The sequence below is a fragment of the Microplitis demolitor genome, chromosome 1 (assembly GCF_026212275.2).
Source record: "Microplitis demolitor isolate Queensland-Clemson2020A chromosome 1, iyMicDemo2.1a, whole genome shotgun sequence".
In the NCBI taxonomy this organism is placed as follows: domain Eukaryota; kingdom Metazoa; phylum Arthropoda; class Insecta; order Hymenoptera; family Braconidae; genus Microplitis; species Microplitis demolitor.
The window spans coordinates 21,788,566-21,806,461 of NC_068545.1; the positions used below are offsets into that span (position 1 = coordinate 21,788,566).

Consider the following 17,896-nt stretch of genomic DNA (forward strand, 5'->3'; position numbering starts at 1 on the left):
AAATAAAGAAGTAAATCCAATAAAATAAACTTTCAAACAAATTTTTTACTGTCAATTTATTTGATTAATTTATTTCATAACAATCCAGTGAGCTGATAAAATTAAATAAAAAAAAAGTTTATAAAATTTATCAGATTAAAAAAATCTATTAATAATAATGATTAATGAGCTCATTCATTTATATATTCATTGACGTATTTAAACTTTGATATTAAAAATTAAAAGTTTATGTTTGTTTTCTAGTCATCAGATATATAATTAATTTTTATTTCTTATTTTTAATAGCCATTTGTTTTACAATAACCTAAGGCACAAATTTTATTTTTATTTGCTTGTCAACAATTTTTATTTATTTTTTAAGTTTTTTTTTTTTCATCGACATTATTGCACCTTTATTTTTTCATTTTTTTTTTTTTTTTGAGAAAGCATTAAGAAAAAAATTATACTGTAGTTTTATTTATTTGTTTTATCTCATGAGTAATGATTAATATCCAATTGTTTTAATTAATTAATTAATTAATTAATTAATTTTTTTTAAGTCTAATACTTGGTAATAGAGTGAAGTATATATGTACAAATTACTATAATCTATGACTTATTGCATTATAATTACGCATTATTTATTTCTTATATATTAACTATATAATTAATATAATTAATTAATAACTATAATTAATTACGACAAATCTCAGCTACCAAAAGTTTTGAAAATTAAATTTTTTTTTATTCACACAAAATGATAGAATTTTTAAAGATATTCAGAAAAAAATCTAAAATTTTTTAATTAATTTAATTTAAAATAAAAAAAATAAAATCGTAAATAAAAATATTAAACTTAAGTAAAAATGAAAACGTAACAACTGTGAGAAATATCGCGTGCAATAAAAACAAAAAAAATTAAAAAAATGTATAGTCATGAAAAAATATACAAATGTCTCTAATTGTAAATATATATAATAAGTAAATTACATCATCATCATCATTATCATTGTCTTGAATAATTAATAAGTTGATAGTAAATTTAATAACACTATTTACTTAATGACAGTATGATATAATTATTTTAGTTTATTTATATTTTATATTTTTTAAAAGTTTAAGCTTCAAGTAAAAATTTACGTATCACTACGTCGCGTTAAATATTTATTCTCAATTGAATTTTTTTTATTTAGCTGCCAATAATTTATTGATATTCTCAAAATTATTGCCAAGTGATAAAATAATCTCGAGTATCGTCATTAATATTTATAAATATCAATATCGATATTGTAAATAATTTAATTAATGTTACAATTTATTTAAAATGAGTTACGTTATAAATCTCTGTGAGATTCAAAATACTGCACTTGCATCTATCTGTATTTTTAAAATCAGTTATTAATACTAAATACAAATGCGAGATCACAAAATGCAGTTTGATCAATAATTTATCACCAAATACCATCGAATAATATCGACTGGAATTTTATCTTTTTTTTTCCTTCAATGTATATATCAAAGTTAGCTCAGCATATACGTAGAATTACCATTACACATTTACAGCAAATTACGGCAAAGTTTTTTAATAAAAAAATAACAAAAGTCATTTTATTTTAATGAATCATCTCATTATAAATAAATAATAATTTATAATAAAAAAAAAAAAAACAATAGTAGTAATAAATCCTGGAAATTGATATGTGTTAATTCTAAACGTACTGCAAGCTCACTGGGAATTGGTTCATCCATCGCAGTCACGATAAAAGTGCATCGTGAATTCAAGATAATCACCGCCGTGATTATTTTTACATACATTCTAAAACAAAAAAATATTAATTTAATAAATTTGATAATAAACAAATCATTTAATAACAAATCATCTAATTTTCTGTAAGATTTTTGAAGGGCGATTATTAAATGTCGAGTCCTTAATCTCTGTGTTGAGTGGGAAGTTTTTGAAAATTATAAAAAAATGGTGATCTGATAAATGGAAAAAATTTACTGTGTTTAGGAGATTGATGACAATGGAATTCTTATGGGTCATTTAGAATTTTTTTTGTTTTAATTTGAAATTAAGATTTTTTTCAGTGTCATTTTACACTTTTTTTTATGTCGATTGTGTATTATATTAGACCAGAAAAAACTCCTTTTCTAAGGCATTAGTGCTGGTGGTTTTTAAATCTTTGATTTTTTTTCATTATTTACTTTTAGCGACATTGTATTTTTCTTTTTTTTTTTTTTTTTTTTAAATGTAAGGGAGAGAGAGACAAAACTGAGTACTTAAAGAAATATTAAGTTTTTGGGAATTCAAATTTGTTGAATAATTTTTTTTAATAATAAAAGTGAATAGAAAAAATTTACAGCTGCCCCCAAAAAAGGGAAAAAAAATTTCTAAAAATTGAATAAATTTGATGAAATTAAGTTTTCTTATAAGTAAGTAATTCACATGAAAAAAATTACATTTCACATATTTATTGGATGTAAAAAGAGAAAAAAAAAATTTAACGATTATCGTAAAATAAAAGTCATTGATATTTTTCGACTGACACTTTCGATTTTTGAAAAAATTTTAACAAAAAAAATTCAAAATAATGCTTAACTATATTTACAAAAATGGGAATGTTTAAGAAATATTTTAAAAACAAAATTTTTTTATAAAATTTTGGTGGTATCTTATTTTGCCCCCATAACCCGTTTTGCCCTTCCCTCCCTTATACCACGAAAAAATTACTATTCAACTAAAACCAAAAAAATGTAAGATTTTGTACTTTTGAAAAAATCAACAATTTGAATCTACAAAACAAACTGCGAATTGTTTTATTGATATACCTTTTTTTTTAAATCTCATTTCAAGACGAATGATCCCCATAAGAACGCTATTACTTTAGTTTAGTAGAAATTATTTAGTAGAAATTTATCAGACCAAAATTTATTTGTACTTTTCAAAAATTTCATAACTGACATATAGAAATTAAGAACTGAAAATTCAAATGTAAAAAAAAAGTAGATGATTTCGTATAGAATATCTATATATATGACCCATATATATATATATATATATATATATATAACATTGAAAATTTATAAACAATTACCTCATGAGGTTGTACAGTAGGCACCCGAAATCTAATAGTTTTTCTCAAATAAAAAGCGACGTCAATAGCAAAAGCCTGGTCACCAGGCTGATTACCGTTTTCAACATACGGTTGCTGTTGTTGCTGCCACTGCTGAGTGTACCCCCATCCGCAAGCGATAGTTTCATCGGTTGTCAGACTCGACGTAACTGGACACTGTTGTACGACTTGCCAGTACCAGGGCATTCCGATAAAATGTAGCGTTAAATGCGTGTCGGGCATGTGTTTCGATAACGGAATATTACAGCTGAAATTATTCGGCGTACTGGCAGACGTTATCGAGCAGTATCGATGGTCCAACGTGGCATTGAAACTTTTAGCGACGATATATAGCTGCGGTTTCGGTTCCGGTGGTATTGAACCCGCGGCATTGCTGGCAACTTCACCCCAGACTCCGCTCCCAGCTTCTCTTCTGCTTCTTTTCGGCATGTACTTGAAATGTGTATCCTTAACAAGAGTCTGCGTACTAGAATCTGCCGGGCTGATTCCATTCTGCATTCCTTTACTTAATTTACGTTTTTCCTCGTGTACAGCCAGCGGTTGCTCAAGATGAATCGACATCGACTTTTTTTCAGGCGGATGCTCCGGGTGCGGATCTTCAAGCTGATGGATTTCCGATGTGCAGCAGTAAATTTGACACGCGTTTTCTAGTTCTGTGTAATGGGCAGGACAGTCGACGGGTCTGCCTAGAGGAATCGGCCCGCGACTTAGCACCGGTGGATCCACATCCGCATTTTGATCATTTTCATCTACGATACTGGGTACAGCACCAGCGCCATGTCTCAACCAATTGTTTGACAACTCATTATTTTTATCAGATTTTGCCTGTGGACCCGAGTTTCCAAATGGATACCAGGATGTTATTTCTTGTGAGTAGTATTGTTGTTTAGTATTTGGCGCGCTCGTTGATAAGACACTGTCTTTAGACGTGACATGACCGTCTAAAGTTTTGGTAAACAATCCTTGCCGAGTATAAAACGGTGAAATAGTACTGTGAAGCAGAGGATTGAATCGGGAATCGTAAGCCGGAGTTGTAGGTATTGTTGGAGCTGTTCCTATGGCAAGCATACCACCGGCAGCAACTGCTGACCATTCAAGATTACTGCGTTTTTGGTATTCCAGGAAATACAAGGTCGCCATTGCGACTAAACAAAATGCCATTATCAGAATAAGAATAACAATTATTATTTGGATAAATTTATTACTGCACAATAGATCCTCGTCTTTGTCACGTTTACCGTGAGCTAAAGAATTATTATTATTAGTACTGTTGTTACTATTATTATTGTTATTATTCTTGGGTTTAGCTGATGATGAATATTTACTGCTAGCAATACTTGACACTGTACTAACGGAGCTCTTAAGACTGTCGCCACGTTTTAGTTTAGCAAGACGTTTATTAATCCTCTCAAGTTGATCAATACGTGTCTCAAGACTGTCTGTTACTTTACAAAGTTCTTTAACAGCACCGACATTCTCCATAAATATTCTTTCTTTATTGACAACGAGAAAATTGTCAATACGTTGGCCATTTGGCAGGACAATGTCCCCAGCTGGTAAAACCGCTTCGGGCAAAATCTGCTGAACTTCTTGAGCTATCACACCGGTATCTTCTTGTGCTTTAATACCAAGGCCTGAGTGCAAAGCAAACTCTGGCGCATACCTGTACCGTACGACCCGTAATTGCTGTACGTTGCGCAATTGTTCTCGTGTGTCAACTTCCTGGACATTTTGCTTGGCACGCGCATCGCTCGGCTGGACAATGTGTCCAGTTACTTTCATGTTCCCGTGAACTACAAGAGCCTCATCCGGTCGATCTGTGTTTATACCAACTCGTCCAGCATGATAAACAGTATCTGGTGCTGCGCCACGTTGCCATCCGCTTTCAGTACTCACGCCCGTACCTTCTGATTCAAATTGTCCGGGATTACTTGCACGGACGATAATCCTCTCGCTTGCGTGCGCCACTACCTGGTAACTCGACTGGTCTGATGTATGAGCGTGCAGTCCTACCACCAAATGGAAATATCGCTGATCAGGATTTGGTTTTCCTTTCTTACGCATATTATTGCTCGTTGTTTCGCTGAAGTGAAGACGGCCAACTGTCACCTTTGTCACACGTTCACCACCCAGCTCGACCCTGAAACCCGCTCTATTTTAGTGTAATGGGAATACTGAATAGATTACACTATTAATTTTATTATTTTCAAATAAATTAATAATTATAATCTTAATAATAAATATTTATATATTTATTTAAATAATAAATAAAGGAGACCAGGAACGATGGCCTACTTTCAAAATTTGTGTGTAAAAAAATTTTTTCAAAAATGTTCCTGACAGTGAACTTTCAAAATTGAAACACTTCTGAAATTGGAGTTGGATTTTTGAAGAAAAGTTATAATAATAGTCAAAAAATATTCATGAAAATTTTCAAATTATTTTCATTTTTGTGCCTCATACTTGAATAATTCTGGTAAGAATTGTAAATTTTCATAATTCCTAATTGATTCCATTTTTTTGATGTTTATCAAACCCAATAAATTGTCAAATCGAATTATTTTTGCTCAAAAAATTAAAAAAAAAACAGGACAAGCCTACATGAGTTGGAAATTGTTCATTTTCGAATTTTTTTTCAGTTCCAAAAAGTTCAGAATTATCTTAATTTTGGAAGTTCGCTTCTATGAAAGTTTTCGGAACATTTTTAGAACGATTTTTTTTTACACGAGTGGTTGCAAAAGAATAAAAATTATTTTTCAAAAATTCTGTTGTTACTAAGAATTTATTAAGGATTTAAGAGCAAAAAATATACGGGGTAAAATGAGACATCTAAAAAATCTCGAAAAATAAAATTATTTTTTGTGAATCAAAAATTTTTTTAAAAATAATTTTTAATAGTCAATTGTGCCTCGGAAAAATTCGAATAAAAATAATAGTAAAATTGTATCTGATCAAAAACTCCAAAAAATGAATTACTTGCTCAAGTGGTCCATTGTACCCCAGTCTCCTCTATATAAAAAAATGAATAAAAATCTACTTACACAACTGGATGAAATGGTTTTTTGCTACGATCACTTTGGCTCTGTTCAACTCTAATTGTTTGAGTCGGTGATTCCACTTTGACTCCATAGAAGTGTAATTGAAAACTGCTTATTTTCTTAAGGCCTTCTCCAGTTCGTACAAACACAGCTTCCCCTTGTAATTGAGCATGACACGTAATTTGAAAATGATTTTTTTTCTGACAAACAAATGCATCATCCGAGTTACTAAAATTAAATCCTTTATCAGCGTCAACACGATAGTGCGGCGTCGGCAATTCTTTGAGATTATGATCGCATAGTGCGTGCCACGTTGTCTGTTGAAATGGATGGAATCTAATGCATTGATAACTCGCGTCAATGTAAGAATTATCACCATTGACTTCGTCATTATCAAGAACAGCGCTGCTGCTGCTGCAACTGTGTTCGACATTTCCCAATTCCGGTTCCTGTTTTACGTGAATCAGTCCATCCTGACTGTGTTTACGTTTCTTTGGAGCGGACTGAAGTGACGAGTATAGTGTCGTAATACCATTGGGACTGTGATCATGCTGCTGTAATGACACGTGGGATGATCCTAGTGTTTGTTGAGCTGTTAGAGTTGGTGTTGTTGGTGTTAGAAGAGGTGTCAGAACCGGATGAGCCAGCAATAATGGATCAGCAGATGCTGCTAAAGTTCTTGGGGATGTAGGTAACAAATTTGAGGTATAGCTCGGAGCGTTTCCTTGATGATGGAGTAAAATTTCTTGCAACGCTGCCTTTTGATCTATAAATTTAATTAATTATTTAATTATAATTTTATTTAATTAGTAATCTAATGAATGGAAAATAAAAAAAAATAGTTACGTGGGGAGTGAACGTGTTGGGAGGACTCATGATGACCCGGTGGAGAATATGGCGGCTCACTTCCACTGTCCGGTGGACTCTCTGGTAACGCGTGTCTACAACGAACAAGGGCATTAATAATTTGGGGGTAAAATGGTCTGTGTATGAAATAATTCTAGTTAATTCGAGAAACAAGCAGAGTTTGGAGTGAATTTATGCTTTGGAGTGAATAAATAATGGAAATTATTGCGAAGAGTTGGTTAATTTGATAATGACAGGTAGCTGAGTGCTTACGGATGAACGTAGGTCTGAGGGTCCTTGTAGGTTGTAACTGGTGGTGGGACGGGCGTCGGTCCAGTCTGACAGGCAGATTGTACCGGATGATTCTGGGTGATCGGCGAGGGTAATCTAGCCGGAGGTTGCTGGCTCGTCGTCTCCACTCGTCCGTTATGACTCGTCGTCGTTCCATTTGTCTCATTGTGAGCGAGTGTATCGGCAAAATATCTTTAAAAAAAATTTACAAATAACATTTACTCACATTACCCTTAATGTCTTAATGCGATAATCTATAATGCATCATGTATAATGTATAATGTATAATATATAATATACATTATACATTATACAGATAGTTAATTTAATAAGGAAGCTGTGTATAAAACCGTGGATAATTTAATTGATTAAGAAGTTCTTGCTAATAACATACATTAATTATTTCTCAAATAATTAAATATCAAAATTGAGATAAATAGTAGTGTATTAAATATTTAATTAGTTAGTTAGTACAGATATATATGAATATATATATATATACAAATCAGTAGCATCGAAGTGACCTTTGATCACTTAACTTGCTGTTTTAAAACCTATATATATATATATATATATATATATATATATATATATATATATATACATATGTGTTTATTTTTCCTCTCATTCGTACAGCAATAAAAGTTCCTGATAGGTGAATAATAATATAAGTTAACAAGCATATACCAGGGTTTGTAAAACAGAGATATCGTTATCGCTAACTGTGGTATGCATGACGTTTAAATAATGACGTTATTACTATTATACTTAACAGTTTTATTATTTATTCATTTATTTATTATTATTGTTTTTTTTAAGGTGACTGTATTTAACGATCAGACTTTTTAATTTTTGTATCAAAGGAATAACGGATTTACTGATCTGCTTAATTGACAAATTATTTTTTATAATCTCCACTGCGTATGAGTTAGTATATGTAGATTACTAATGCTAAAATGCATGATTGCAAATGCGCACCATTATCATCTGAAGTATTCACAGTCAACTTTTTAACATCATTTAAACGGTCTAAAGTAGAATATAATGCATCTTCACTGATCCCAGCAAGTATATTCGGGGCGAAACCGTACTTATTATATTAACATTTTTTATAATTAAAATCTATTCAATTAGTGTATGGTATTACAGTGCGCGTTTAAGATGATGCATTTTAGCATTATTAATCCACAAGTAATAACTCATACGCAGTGTAGATTGTAAAAATAATTTGTCAATTAAACAGATCAGTAAAGTCATTTTTTTAACAAAAATTATTATTATTATTATTTATATTATTAAGATAATAAAGAAAAATTTGTTCCAACGATATCTATATGATTTAATTAGTTAAGGTTATTAAATTTGGTATCGCTCGAAAGTTCTTGACTTAAATTTGTGCCTTTTCATGGTTTAAACTCTTAAAAATTGTCAAGTTTTGAGATAAATCTATTTTTTTATACCATTCGAATTACATTTAAATATTTTTTTTTTAAATAAATTAATATTTTAATTATTCTGTCAGTGAATATGACTAAATACATATATATATATATATAATATATAATTAAAAAAGAAAAATTTATGCCATGTCTTCTATGGTAATAAAATTTAATCAAATTTAATTTGGTGTCAGTGAAAAAAAAAATATATTAGACAGCTGATAAAAAAAAATTTGACCGTGTGTAGATTTTTTCAAGAATTCCATGCTTATACAATCATCGAAATCAATAAGTTTGCAAAATAATTATCGAAATTAAATAAAGTAAAATATGTACACGGTGATTTTAATTTTCATGACATTTATTATCACTTGGAATTTAAAGTGATGTAAAAGTAAAGTAAATAAATAAGTTAATTTATAATAATATTTATGTTTTATATTTCTGGCTGATTTTAATTCGTTAATAATTTCAAGAAGTTTACTTTAAATTTCAAGGAAAATTCACAACAGTGTACATTTTGAAAAACAACTTTATTATCAGACCATAATTTTGATTTACACAAATTTAAAAAATTTATATATTAAATATTATTACAAGTAGCAAAAAAATTAAATAAATACAGAGTAGCCTTATAAATTATTATTATGAATTTTATAAAAAAATGCGAAGAGAAAAAAAATGAGAGCAAGAAAAAAAATTTTTACGATGATAAATTTTTATATTTTTTACGGCTAATTAAATATCACGGTTGGATGAATAGAAGTCTTTGTTGGTATGCGTGTCTTATGTATTGAGTTTAGAAGTTTCAAATTTAAAAATTCAAAAGAGGGAATAATAAATTGACGAGTATTAGAGGAAGTGATACTTTGTAATAGGAAAATAGTTCCGGTGGCACGAGCCCTCGTTTTAAAACCTGTTACATATATATATATATATATATATATATATATATATATATATATATATATATATATATGACACACGTTTAACACATTTACCCTTAAGTAAGTATGAGACAAAATTACAATCTGGTTTTATTTAATGCACTGCAGTAGCAGTGATTCTATCAATTTTGTCCAGTCTGCTTCTGTCGTCATTATGTCATTACTCTACTACTGTACTGCATTCCAATGTTTCTCTTTCTCTTACTCTCAATTGTACGTATATATTTATTTTTTATATTATATTTTTCTCTTTTGTAGTCATTCTCTCAATAATAATATTCTTGTTCTCTTTTATATCTCTGTCTACTATAACACAACATAATACGCGGCGTCGCGTTGCGTTTGTCATCTAGATTAAACTTTATGTCCTACTGACACTCGAATTTAGGGATTTGCTCTAATGAAAACAGGAAGTCGGTCTTTACAGTAAATCATTTGACTAAAGCAATTTTGTTTCTTGTAGCTTTGTATTTTATTATTATTATTATTATTATTATTATTATTATTATTATTATTATTATTATTATTATTATTATTGTCTTAAATTGGTATTTTTATTCTAAAACGTAAACTTGAAACTAAATAAACTATGGAATTCAGATTAAATTTCTTCAGGCAAAAAATAAAATCAGTAAGAAAAAAAATAATTTTATTTTCAAACGACTGTAGTAAAGATAAAAAAATTTGCGGAAAAAATGAGGATAAAAAATCTACTAGTCTTTTTTTATTCTGACAATTAAATTTGAAACAGGCTGATAAATTTCCAAAAGATATTTATGCTACACTACAATGGTTATTATGCTCTTAAAACTTATGAATAAGCTTTCGAAAAAGATAACAATTTTATGGATACTTATCGACCTATTTCGAGTTTGATCATATACTTGAAGATCGGAATGTTTTTTGCGAAACGGAAAAAAAAAGAAATAAAAAATGAAAAATCTACTGGATCTAAATTTCTGAAATGTTTTGCACGTCAGCCGAGAATTATAAGCCACCCCCTACTCCTTAAGTCACCTTTAGAGTCAAATTACAAATTACTCCATATGCATAGTGATTTTTTTAAAATTCAAGACTCCAGTGAATTCGGATTTAAATAAAATCCGTAGTCACTCCAAATCCACTCCCAATTTTTTACAGTGTATAAAATAAAATAAATAATTCAACTTTTACATTATATATAGTATTAAAATGAACACTCACGTGGCAGGTTGTGGACTGTCGCTATTGATGAAATCCTCGAGTTGAGAAAAATCCAGCGCCTCATTATCAATTCCTCCTACAAAATCGCTCCGTCCTATAAAAGAAAAAAAAAATTAATCATTTTGAACAGAAAAAAAAATACAAATACATGATAATCTTTAATCAAAATAATCTTGAATCCAACAAAGAATTTAAAGTGATGTGTTCGATCGTTAACTTGATGTAGGATAAAGATTCCACATTTTATGCAAGGATAAATCGACGTGTCCTCGAGTGTAAAGAGAATGTAAGTAGTGAATTATAACTAACACATGATTGAAGATGCAATCTCATGTATTTAAAAAATAAATAAATAATAAGATAGTAAAACAACTGAAGAATACACAGCTGACATCAAGATACAATTAATTTATATTCAATTTCTCAGATAAGATTAATTAATATCCTTCAGCGACTAGTATTATCATTACTTTTATTTTATTTTTTCTTACAGATTATTAATGCAATTCAAGTCCACTGACTTGGTAATTGTATAATAATGTAAAAAATATTTCATAGATCAGAAATAATAGAAATGATGTTGGGAATCGCAAAGAATGTGTAGCAAAACTCTACCTCGACTTTCGAAGTAGATCTAAGCTAAGCCAAGTTTCCATTGCAAAGTTGAAACTCATCCAGGTCAAGCCTCGACTTGTATTGAATAGGTGAATCCTATTGGATCGATTTGCCTCGGCATTTATCGATTCATCGACTAGAGAGAAGATGGTGCTATATGCTGCAGGCACATGTTTCTTCATTATTTATATATTTTTTTTCTTTATATTCTACCTCATTCTTCATAGCTTGCGATCATGATACAAAATAATTCTTGCGTGGGAGAGATGTAACTTTACAGTGAGAGTGTATACAGAACAGCTGATTGTAATGCTTTTAGAATTTAAGTTTCTTTCTTTATTTTGCGTTAAAGGTCTTGTGAATGGTTTTATATATATACATATATCTATATAAATATATGTAAAGGCTCAGAAGAATTATCAAGCATTCGCGCATCGAGTTCCATTGGTAGTCAACACATAAGAAAATATTTAACACATACGGGACCTCACGATTATTGCATCGGATCTCCTTACATTACAGTACTATATTTATATATTACATTTAAGATCTTATGATAATATACTCGTCATGTTTATAAAGTTATAAGGTATAATAGTCAGTATGCAATATGTCAAATAAATTTTTTTGTAAAAAAAATTTTATTTACAATCATAATTATCATACACAAAAAAAGGATTTCTTGGCGCATCCTGGGAAAAATGAATTATATATGCCCATATATGCTCATATATGACTATATGGATATATATGATCATATATGACTATTTATGGAAAATATATGGTCATATACGACTATGTAGGGTTCACATACGGCTATATATACTGATATATGAAGCATATATGATCATATATGACTATGTATGGGGCATATATGACCATATGTGCTTATAGATGCATAGGCCTTGTATGAATATATATGGAGTACATGTGGACATATATACTTTGTGAACAATATATATGACTATGTACAATCATATATAGTCATATATGATAGTACACTGATTTTCATATTACTTTACATATTATTCAAGGCCATGTATGGTTTGATCAGGGCATATATGATCATATATGGGCATGGTGATTTTTTAGATAGTTCCATATATAATCATATATGGTTGCATGTAGCCGTATATAAAACTGCACCATCAATATTTATATACCTCTCATATTATATATTGCCATATATAGTTTGATAAAGGCATATATGGGCATACCCAATCATACATTGCCATATATAATTCGTTTTTCACAGGAAAACATATTTTGAATTATAATAGGAAAACAAAAATTTTCTTAGGACTAGAAAAAATTTCTCGACAAAAAAAATTTTTTTTTTCATGATGGAAAAAATTTCTTGGGACAAGCAAAAATTTTTTCGGGGCGAGTAAAAATTTTTTGTGCCAAGCAATACTTTTTTTCTGGCGATGTATATTAAGACACGAAATTAAAAAATGTAATATGTAATTATTATAAAATAAATTTTATTATCCTTAAGAGTGAAAGCAGAGTAATAATAATAAAAACTACTATTAGAAATTTTTATGAAAATAATTAACGCCTTGAATAATGGATTAGATTTTAAATAAGAGCAAGTTAATGGACGGTAAATAAATAATTTTTAAAAAATGAATAGAAAATTTTACGAAGAATCAATATAATAATAAGTGTTTTAAAAGATTGTTAAGAACTTTATTGTTAATTTGCGCTCATTTTTAATTTTTTGTGAGGTAATTGAATAATTTCGACGGCAACAATAATATGAGTTAATGAAAAGAGATACTGGAAAAAAAAAATGTAATTCTTTTGTATTACTAATGATATTAATGAATGTTAAATTGATATATGTATTAATTTCACAAGTAACAATAGTAAGTAAAATAAAATAAAGATAATAAGAGTGACAAAAAAAGCTACCAGCGCACCTTGAACCCCTCTTTAAGTGTTTAATCGAGTAATTCAAGTGTCACAACTCGTTTCTTCCGGTCAGATGCTTTAAAGCTGCGTCTGACATCGTACGCTATAAGAATATCATGTCTCATATAATATTATATGTTTAAATTTTATTTTATTTCCTACCATTCGTTAACATAAGAATTAATTTTTTTTTAAATTCAATCAGAATTTATTTTGAAAAATATTTAGCAATTAAAATTAGCTTGTAAAAAAAATTTTTTTTTTTTTGATAAAATATTTGAATGCAGGAAATCTGGGGCAAAATGACACATCATTTTTTTCAACAAAAAAAAAAGCGATGTTAAAAAAATTCATAGTTTCGACTCATAGAAAATAATGGCGCGAATTGATCAGTCTCGAAAATGCGACCATTCAAAAATTTTTATGGAAAAAAATTTTTTCTGAATACAATTGAGGTCTATTTTATTATAGTCCATTTTTTCCAGTCCTTCATGAAATAATTCAGTCAAAAAACATTTAAAAACGATTTTTTTACTGGAAATTTCAAATTTTCTACTGTCCAGACTATTGTCTTGTCCCAACATTTCATACACAGAAAAAAAGTATTTCTTGGCGCAAGAAATATTTTGTATTGCGAAATGAAAAGAAAAATTTTCTTAGGACTAGAAAAAATTTATTGCCTCAAGAAAATTCTTGTATTCAATTTATAATTCAAAATTTTCTTGAGGCGAATAAAAATATTTTGCATTATGAAATGAAAAAAAAAAATTTTTTTAGAGCAAGTAAAAATATTTTGCGTCAAGAAATCCTTTTTTTCTGCATAGAATTTTTTAACAAAGTGTTTAAAAAAAAAAAATAGTTTTTTTTTGGTCTTAAAAATGGTATCTCATTTTACTCCCTGTTCCTCTGTATTAAAGATTTGAATAATAATAATAATAATAATAATAAAGGGGTGGACTAAAAAATAATGTAGAAGGGATTACTTGGGGCGTTGCCAACTTTGTCCGTGATCTTATCGATCAAACAACATCCTCGCGGACCTTCAAGTCCTGATAATATTTTCCAAAATATATACACATATATTTCTAATGCATGTACATAAGTACATAAAATTTTTCATTGCATATTCTTACGAAACATCTCATCGTTAAATTTTTTACCATTTGTTAACTATCCATTTAAATAATAAAACCTGTTAAAGTTAACAAATTAAAATATTTATAAATAGTACAACTATAAAATGTCAATAGTAATTTATTTTTATTTTTTTAATTACAGTAATAATGATAATTGATAATAAATGTTAAAGAGACATTGAAACGAGTATATGTATGTCTGTTGACGCGAGTGAGTATGTAGTGGGCCCGGAAGTACAGATTGACTTGTTCTTGCTCTCAAGTATCTCTATTATGTATTAAGTATAAAAGTATGTATGTACATATATAAAGAACGCGACTTTCCACACACGGGGCGTAGACCATCCACGACATGAGTTTAAGAGTTTGCGACTTTCCCGGGACACTGTATACTTTAGATCTACACTAATGTAAAATGTAATTCTCAATGTGCAATGCACATATGTGTGTACGTTGAGAATTTATTTCTTTATACTATCTATTATATTATACATTAGTACAGTGTCTTTGCGTAATATTTATTGTTTATCGTGTGAGAAAATTTTTTTTACTTGTGCAATGATTTTTTAAAAATTATTACAGCAAAAAATTTTATTAATTATCGAATAAATTTTTTAGATGCAAAAATAAAAAAATATAGTACACGGGTTCATGACTTTAATTATGTCAGGCAAAAAGATGATGCCAACTTTCTCTTAGTCTTGGGTACAAATAGAATGTTTTTGTACATATACATGTATACTCTTTTGACCTACCACTTCTACTTCTACTTCTACTTCAACATAAACATAAACATCTACACCTCTTTTGTTCTTTCTCTTTCTCTTTTTCATTTTTTATTTATCTGTATTTTTATCTTTTAAATGGTACATTCGTGTCTTGTATACATGGGTATAAATATACTGCTGTGGATTTTTAAGGAACCGTTGGCTTAATAATATAATACTCGAGTTATATATTTTATGTTATTCAGAATCACTACACATGCGTAAAACAATTGGCCAACAAACTTTTTATCAAAAATATTAAATTAGTTTTTTTTAATTCATATGTTAATTCTTTTTTTACTGTAACGTTATCTTAATCTCGTTCGCAGAAACAAAAAATTTTTTTAAACAAATATATATGTAAAGAAAAATAAAATGTATAAACATATGAATATTTTGACATTGACGTGATGGAATTTCGTAATAATGTGAGTGATAACAATAGCCATGATTATTTTTTTGTTTACGCATTTTTAAAAACAATATTTACATACTTTTTTATAAATATACATATAAAAATATGAGTAACCAGTTAATATGTTTACTAAAAAATTCCCACAAATATTATCTGCTAAAAAGAAAATCACAAAATATAATTTAATTAATTAAGTAATACAAAATAAAAAAAAGAAATTTGGTTTAAATTTCCGTGTAAAACAATTCGCTTCAAAAAGATTCCAAAAAAGTTCGACCTGTGGAATTTTTAGATTAGAACATCGAGTGGAACTTTTTTTGAACTTTTGTAATTTTGGTAGTAAAAAAAAAAGTTTATCTGTACGGAGAAATTATTCTCGTTTGAAATGCTATGGTCCATAGTAGAGCCAGGACATGTTGGCCACCTGACGGAAATTGAAATAAACATATGCGAAAATTACTATGGCCATAGTAAAATTGACAACAATTATATCAAAAATTACTGTACCTATTGGAAATATCATTATGGTCGTAGTAATTATTGTATATGTTTACTATACTATATTTACTACATTTTACCTTCATTCCGAAAAAGTTCAAAAACCTGAAATTTGGAACTGCTTATGAAAGTTTTTTAGATTCTTACGGCGCTATCCCGAGTCAAAAAGCAAATTCGAATTCAAATTAGTAGTTACGACTAATTTTACCACTTAGAGGACTAAATTGGAATAACATTATCTGGATTAGAGCCTCAAAATACTCAAAACATAAAGGAATAATTTTATTCGCATTCGAACCTCAAAAGTTTCATTCGACGTATTTTCTCCCCTTCTTCCTTTTTCTGTCTAAAACTTTTTCTGGAATATAACTTTTCCTTTTGATGAGGATTTTGAGGTCTTAGTTATAATTAAAAACTGACAAATTATTCGCAGAGTTACTTTCTGGGCGGCAAATAAAACATCACAGGAATTGACGCTTTTGAGGATTAAAACTAGAATTTGTTTTTTGACTTGGGATCGGTTTCAAATGGGAACTTTTTTGGAATGAGAGTAAAATGTGGTAAAAATACATTTTGAAAAATATATTTTAAAAACATTTTTTTTTGACTTAAAATTTGCTCCTATAAAATTTTAGATAAATTTTTTTTTTTTTACTATCAAAATTACAAAAGTTCAAAAAACTTTTTTTTTTTAATGGTATTTGCAAATATATTTATTGGTATTGAAAAAAATTATTTAGCAGATACTTATTACATATATATATTTCAATTCTCAAGGGTCAACGGTTGATTGTAAACCGGAAGTATAGCATTTAAATGACGAGTTAATTGAGCAATAATTTTCCCTCATTGTTATTGATATATATTTCTAGTACATATATCGTGCATTTATAAATTTAATATTTGTTGTAAAGAGGGTTGCAGCTGTTTTGCCACCCTATAGACAGCCACATAAACGATTAGATAGATCGTGAACAAAACGATTATGATAATTGGCCAGGTTTCACAAGGGTCACGTCAGGTGTTGCGTCTCCGCGTGTTATGTATGTGAAAATATATACGACGCATGTTTTAACACAACAATTCATTGATCGTATAATCTCTTTTATTGTATGCATATACAATTATATATATAAATACATATATATGGTTAAACATGCATATATATATATATATATATATATATTTATACAACTTTTTTTGTATTTATATTGCACATTAACCACTCAAGCTTTCTGTCATCAACTTAGCAGGTTATCATAAATGCCAGTATTTAAAATATCATGTTTGTTTAAATTTAAAATTTATTATTTATCGACATACTTTTTAAAATTTTCTCTCGACATGAATATAATAAATAGAAAGCAAATAAAATAATAACAATTGTGATGATAATAAAAGAGATAAAAATAAATAATCATTATATGAGTTATGTTATGATCAATTTGAATTCACCTGCAATAGCAAGTAGTCTTCTTGCAGCAGAATGACCAATAACTGATGATTCTTCTTGTTCGGCGGTATGACTCCTACTATTTTGAATAGAATTCGCAGTCTGATGATGCTGTACCGTCCAAGTGAATTCCATAATTATTTATAATTATACCAACGGTAAACAATTATTTAAATAATAGTTTAAGAGTCTTGCTCGAAAAAAATATTATTATTAAT

The 17,896-nt window shown here is 28.7% G+C and overlaps 1 protein-coding gene across 2 annotated transcripts in view; it reads right to left on the reverse strand.

Annotated features, from left to right (window-relative positions):
- Window positions 1–884: 884 nt before the first annotated feature.
- The window catches only part of LOC103576424 (myelin regulatory factor-like protein), a 31,754-nt gene continuing 14,742 nt past the window's right edge, over window positions 885–17,896 (reverse strand). The window contains exons 2-7 of one of the 2 annotated variants that reach the window (XM_008556631.3): window positions 10,878–10,971; window positions 7,271–7,480; window positions 6,998–7,092; window positions 6,155–6,917; window positions 3,075–5,265; window positions 885–1,795 (exon numbers count right to left, since the gene is read on the reverse strand). In XM_008556631.3, coding sequence (XP_008554853.1) covers window positions 1,721–1,795; window positions 3,075–5,265; window positions 6,155–6,917; window positions 6,998–7,092; window positions 7,271–7,480; window positions 10,878–10,971 — 3,428 coding nt within the window. In that variant the 3' untranslated portion in view covers window positions 885–1,720. The remainder of the gene's footprint in view (window positions 1,796–3,074; window positions 5,266–6,154; window positions 6,918–6,997; window positions 7,093–7,270; window positions 7,481–10,877; window positions 10,972–17,896) is intronic. The other variant, XM_008556632.3, reaches the window with a different exon arrangement.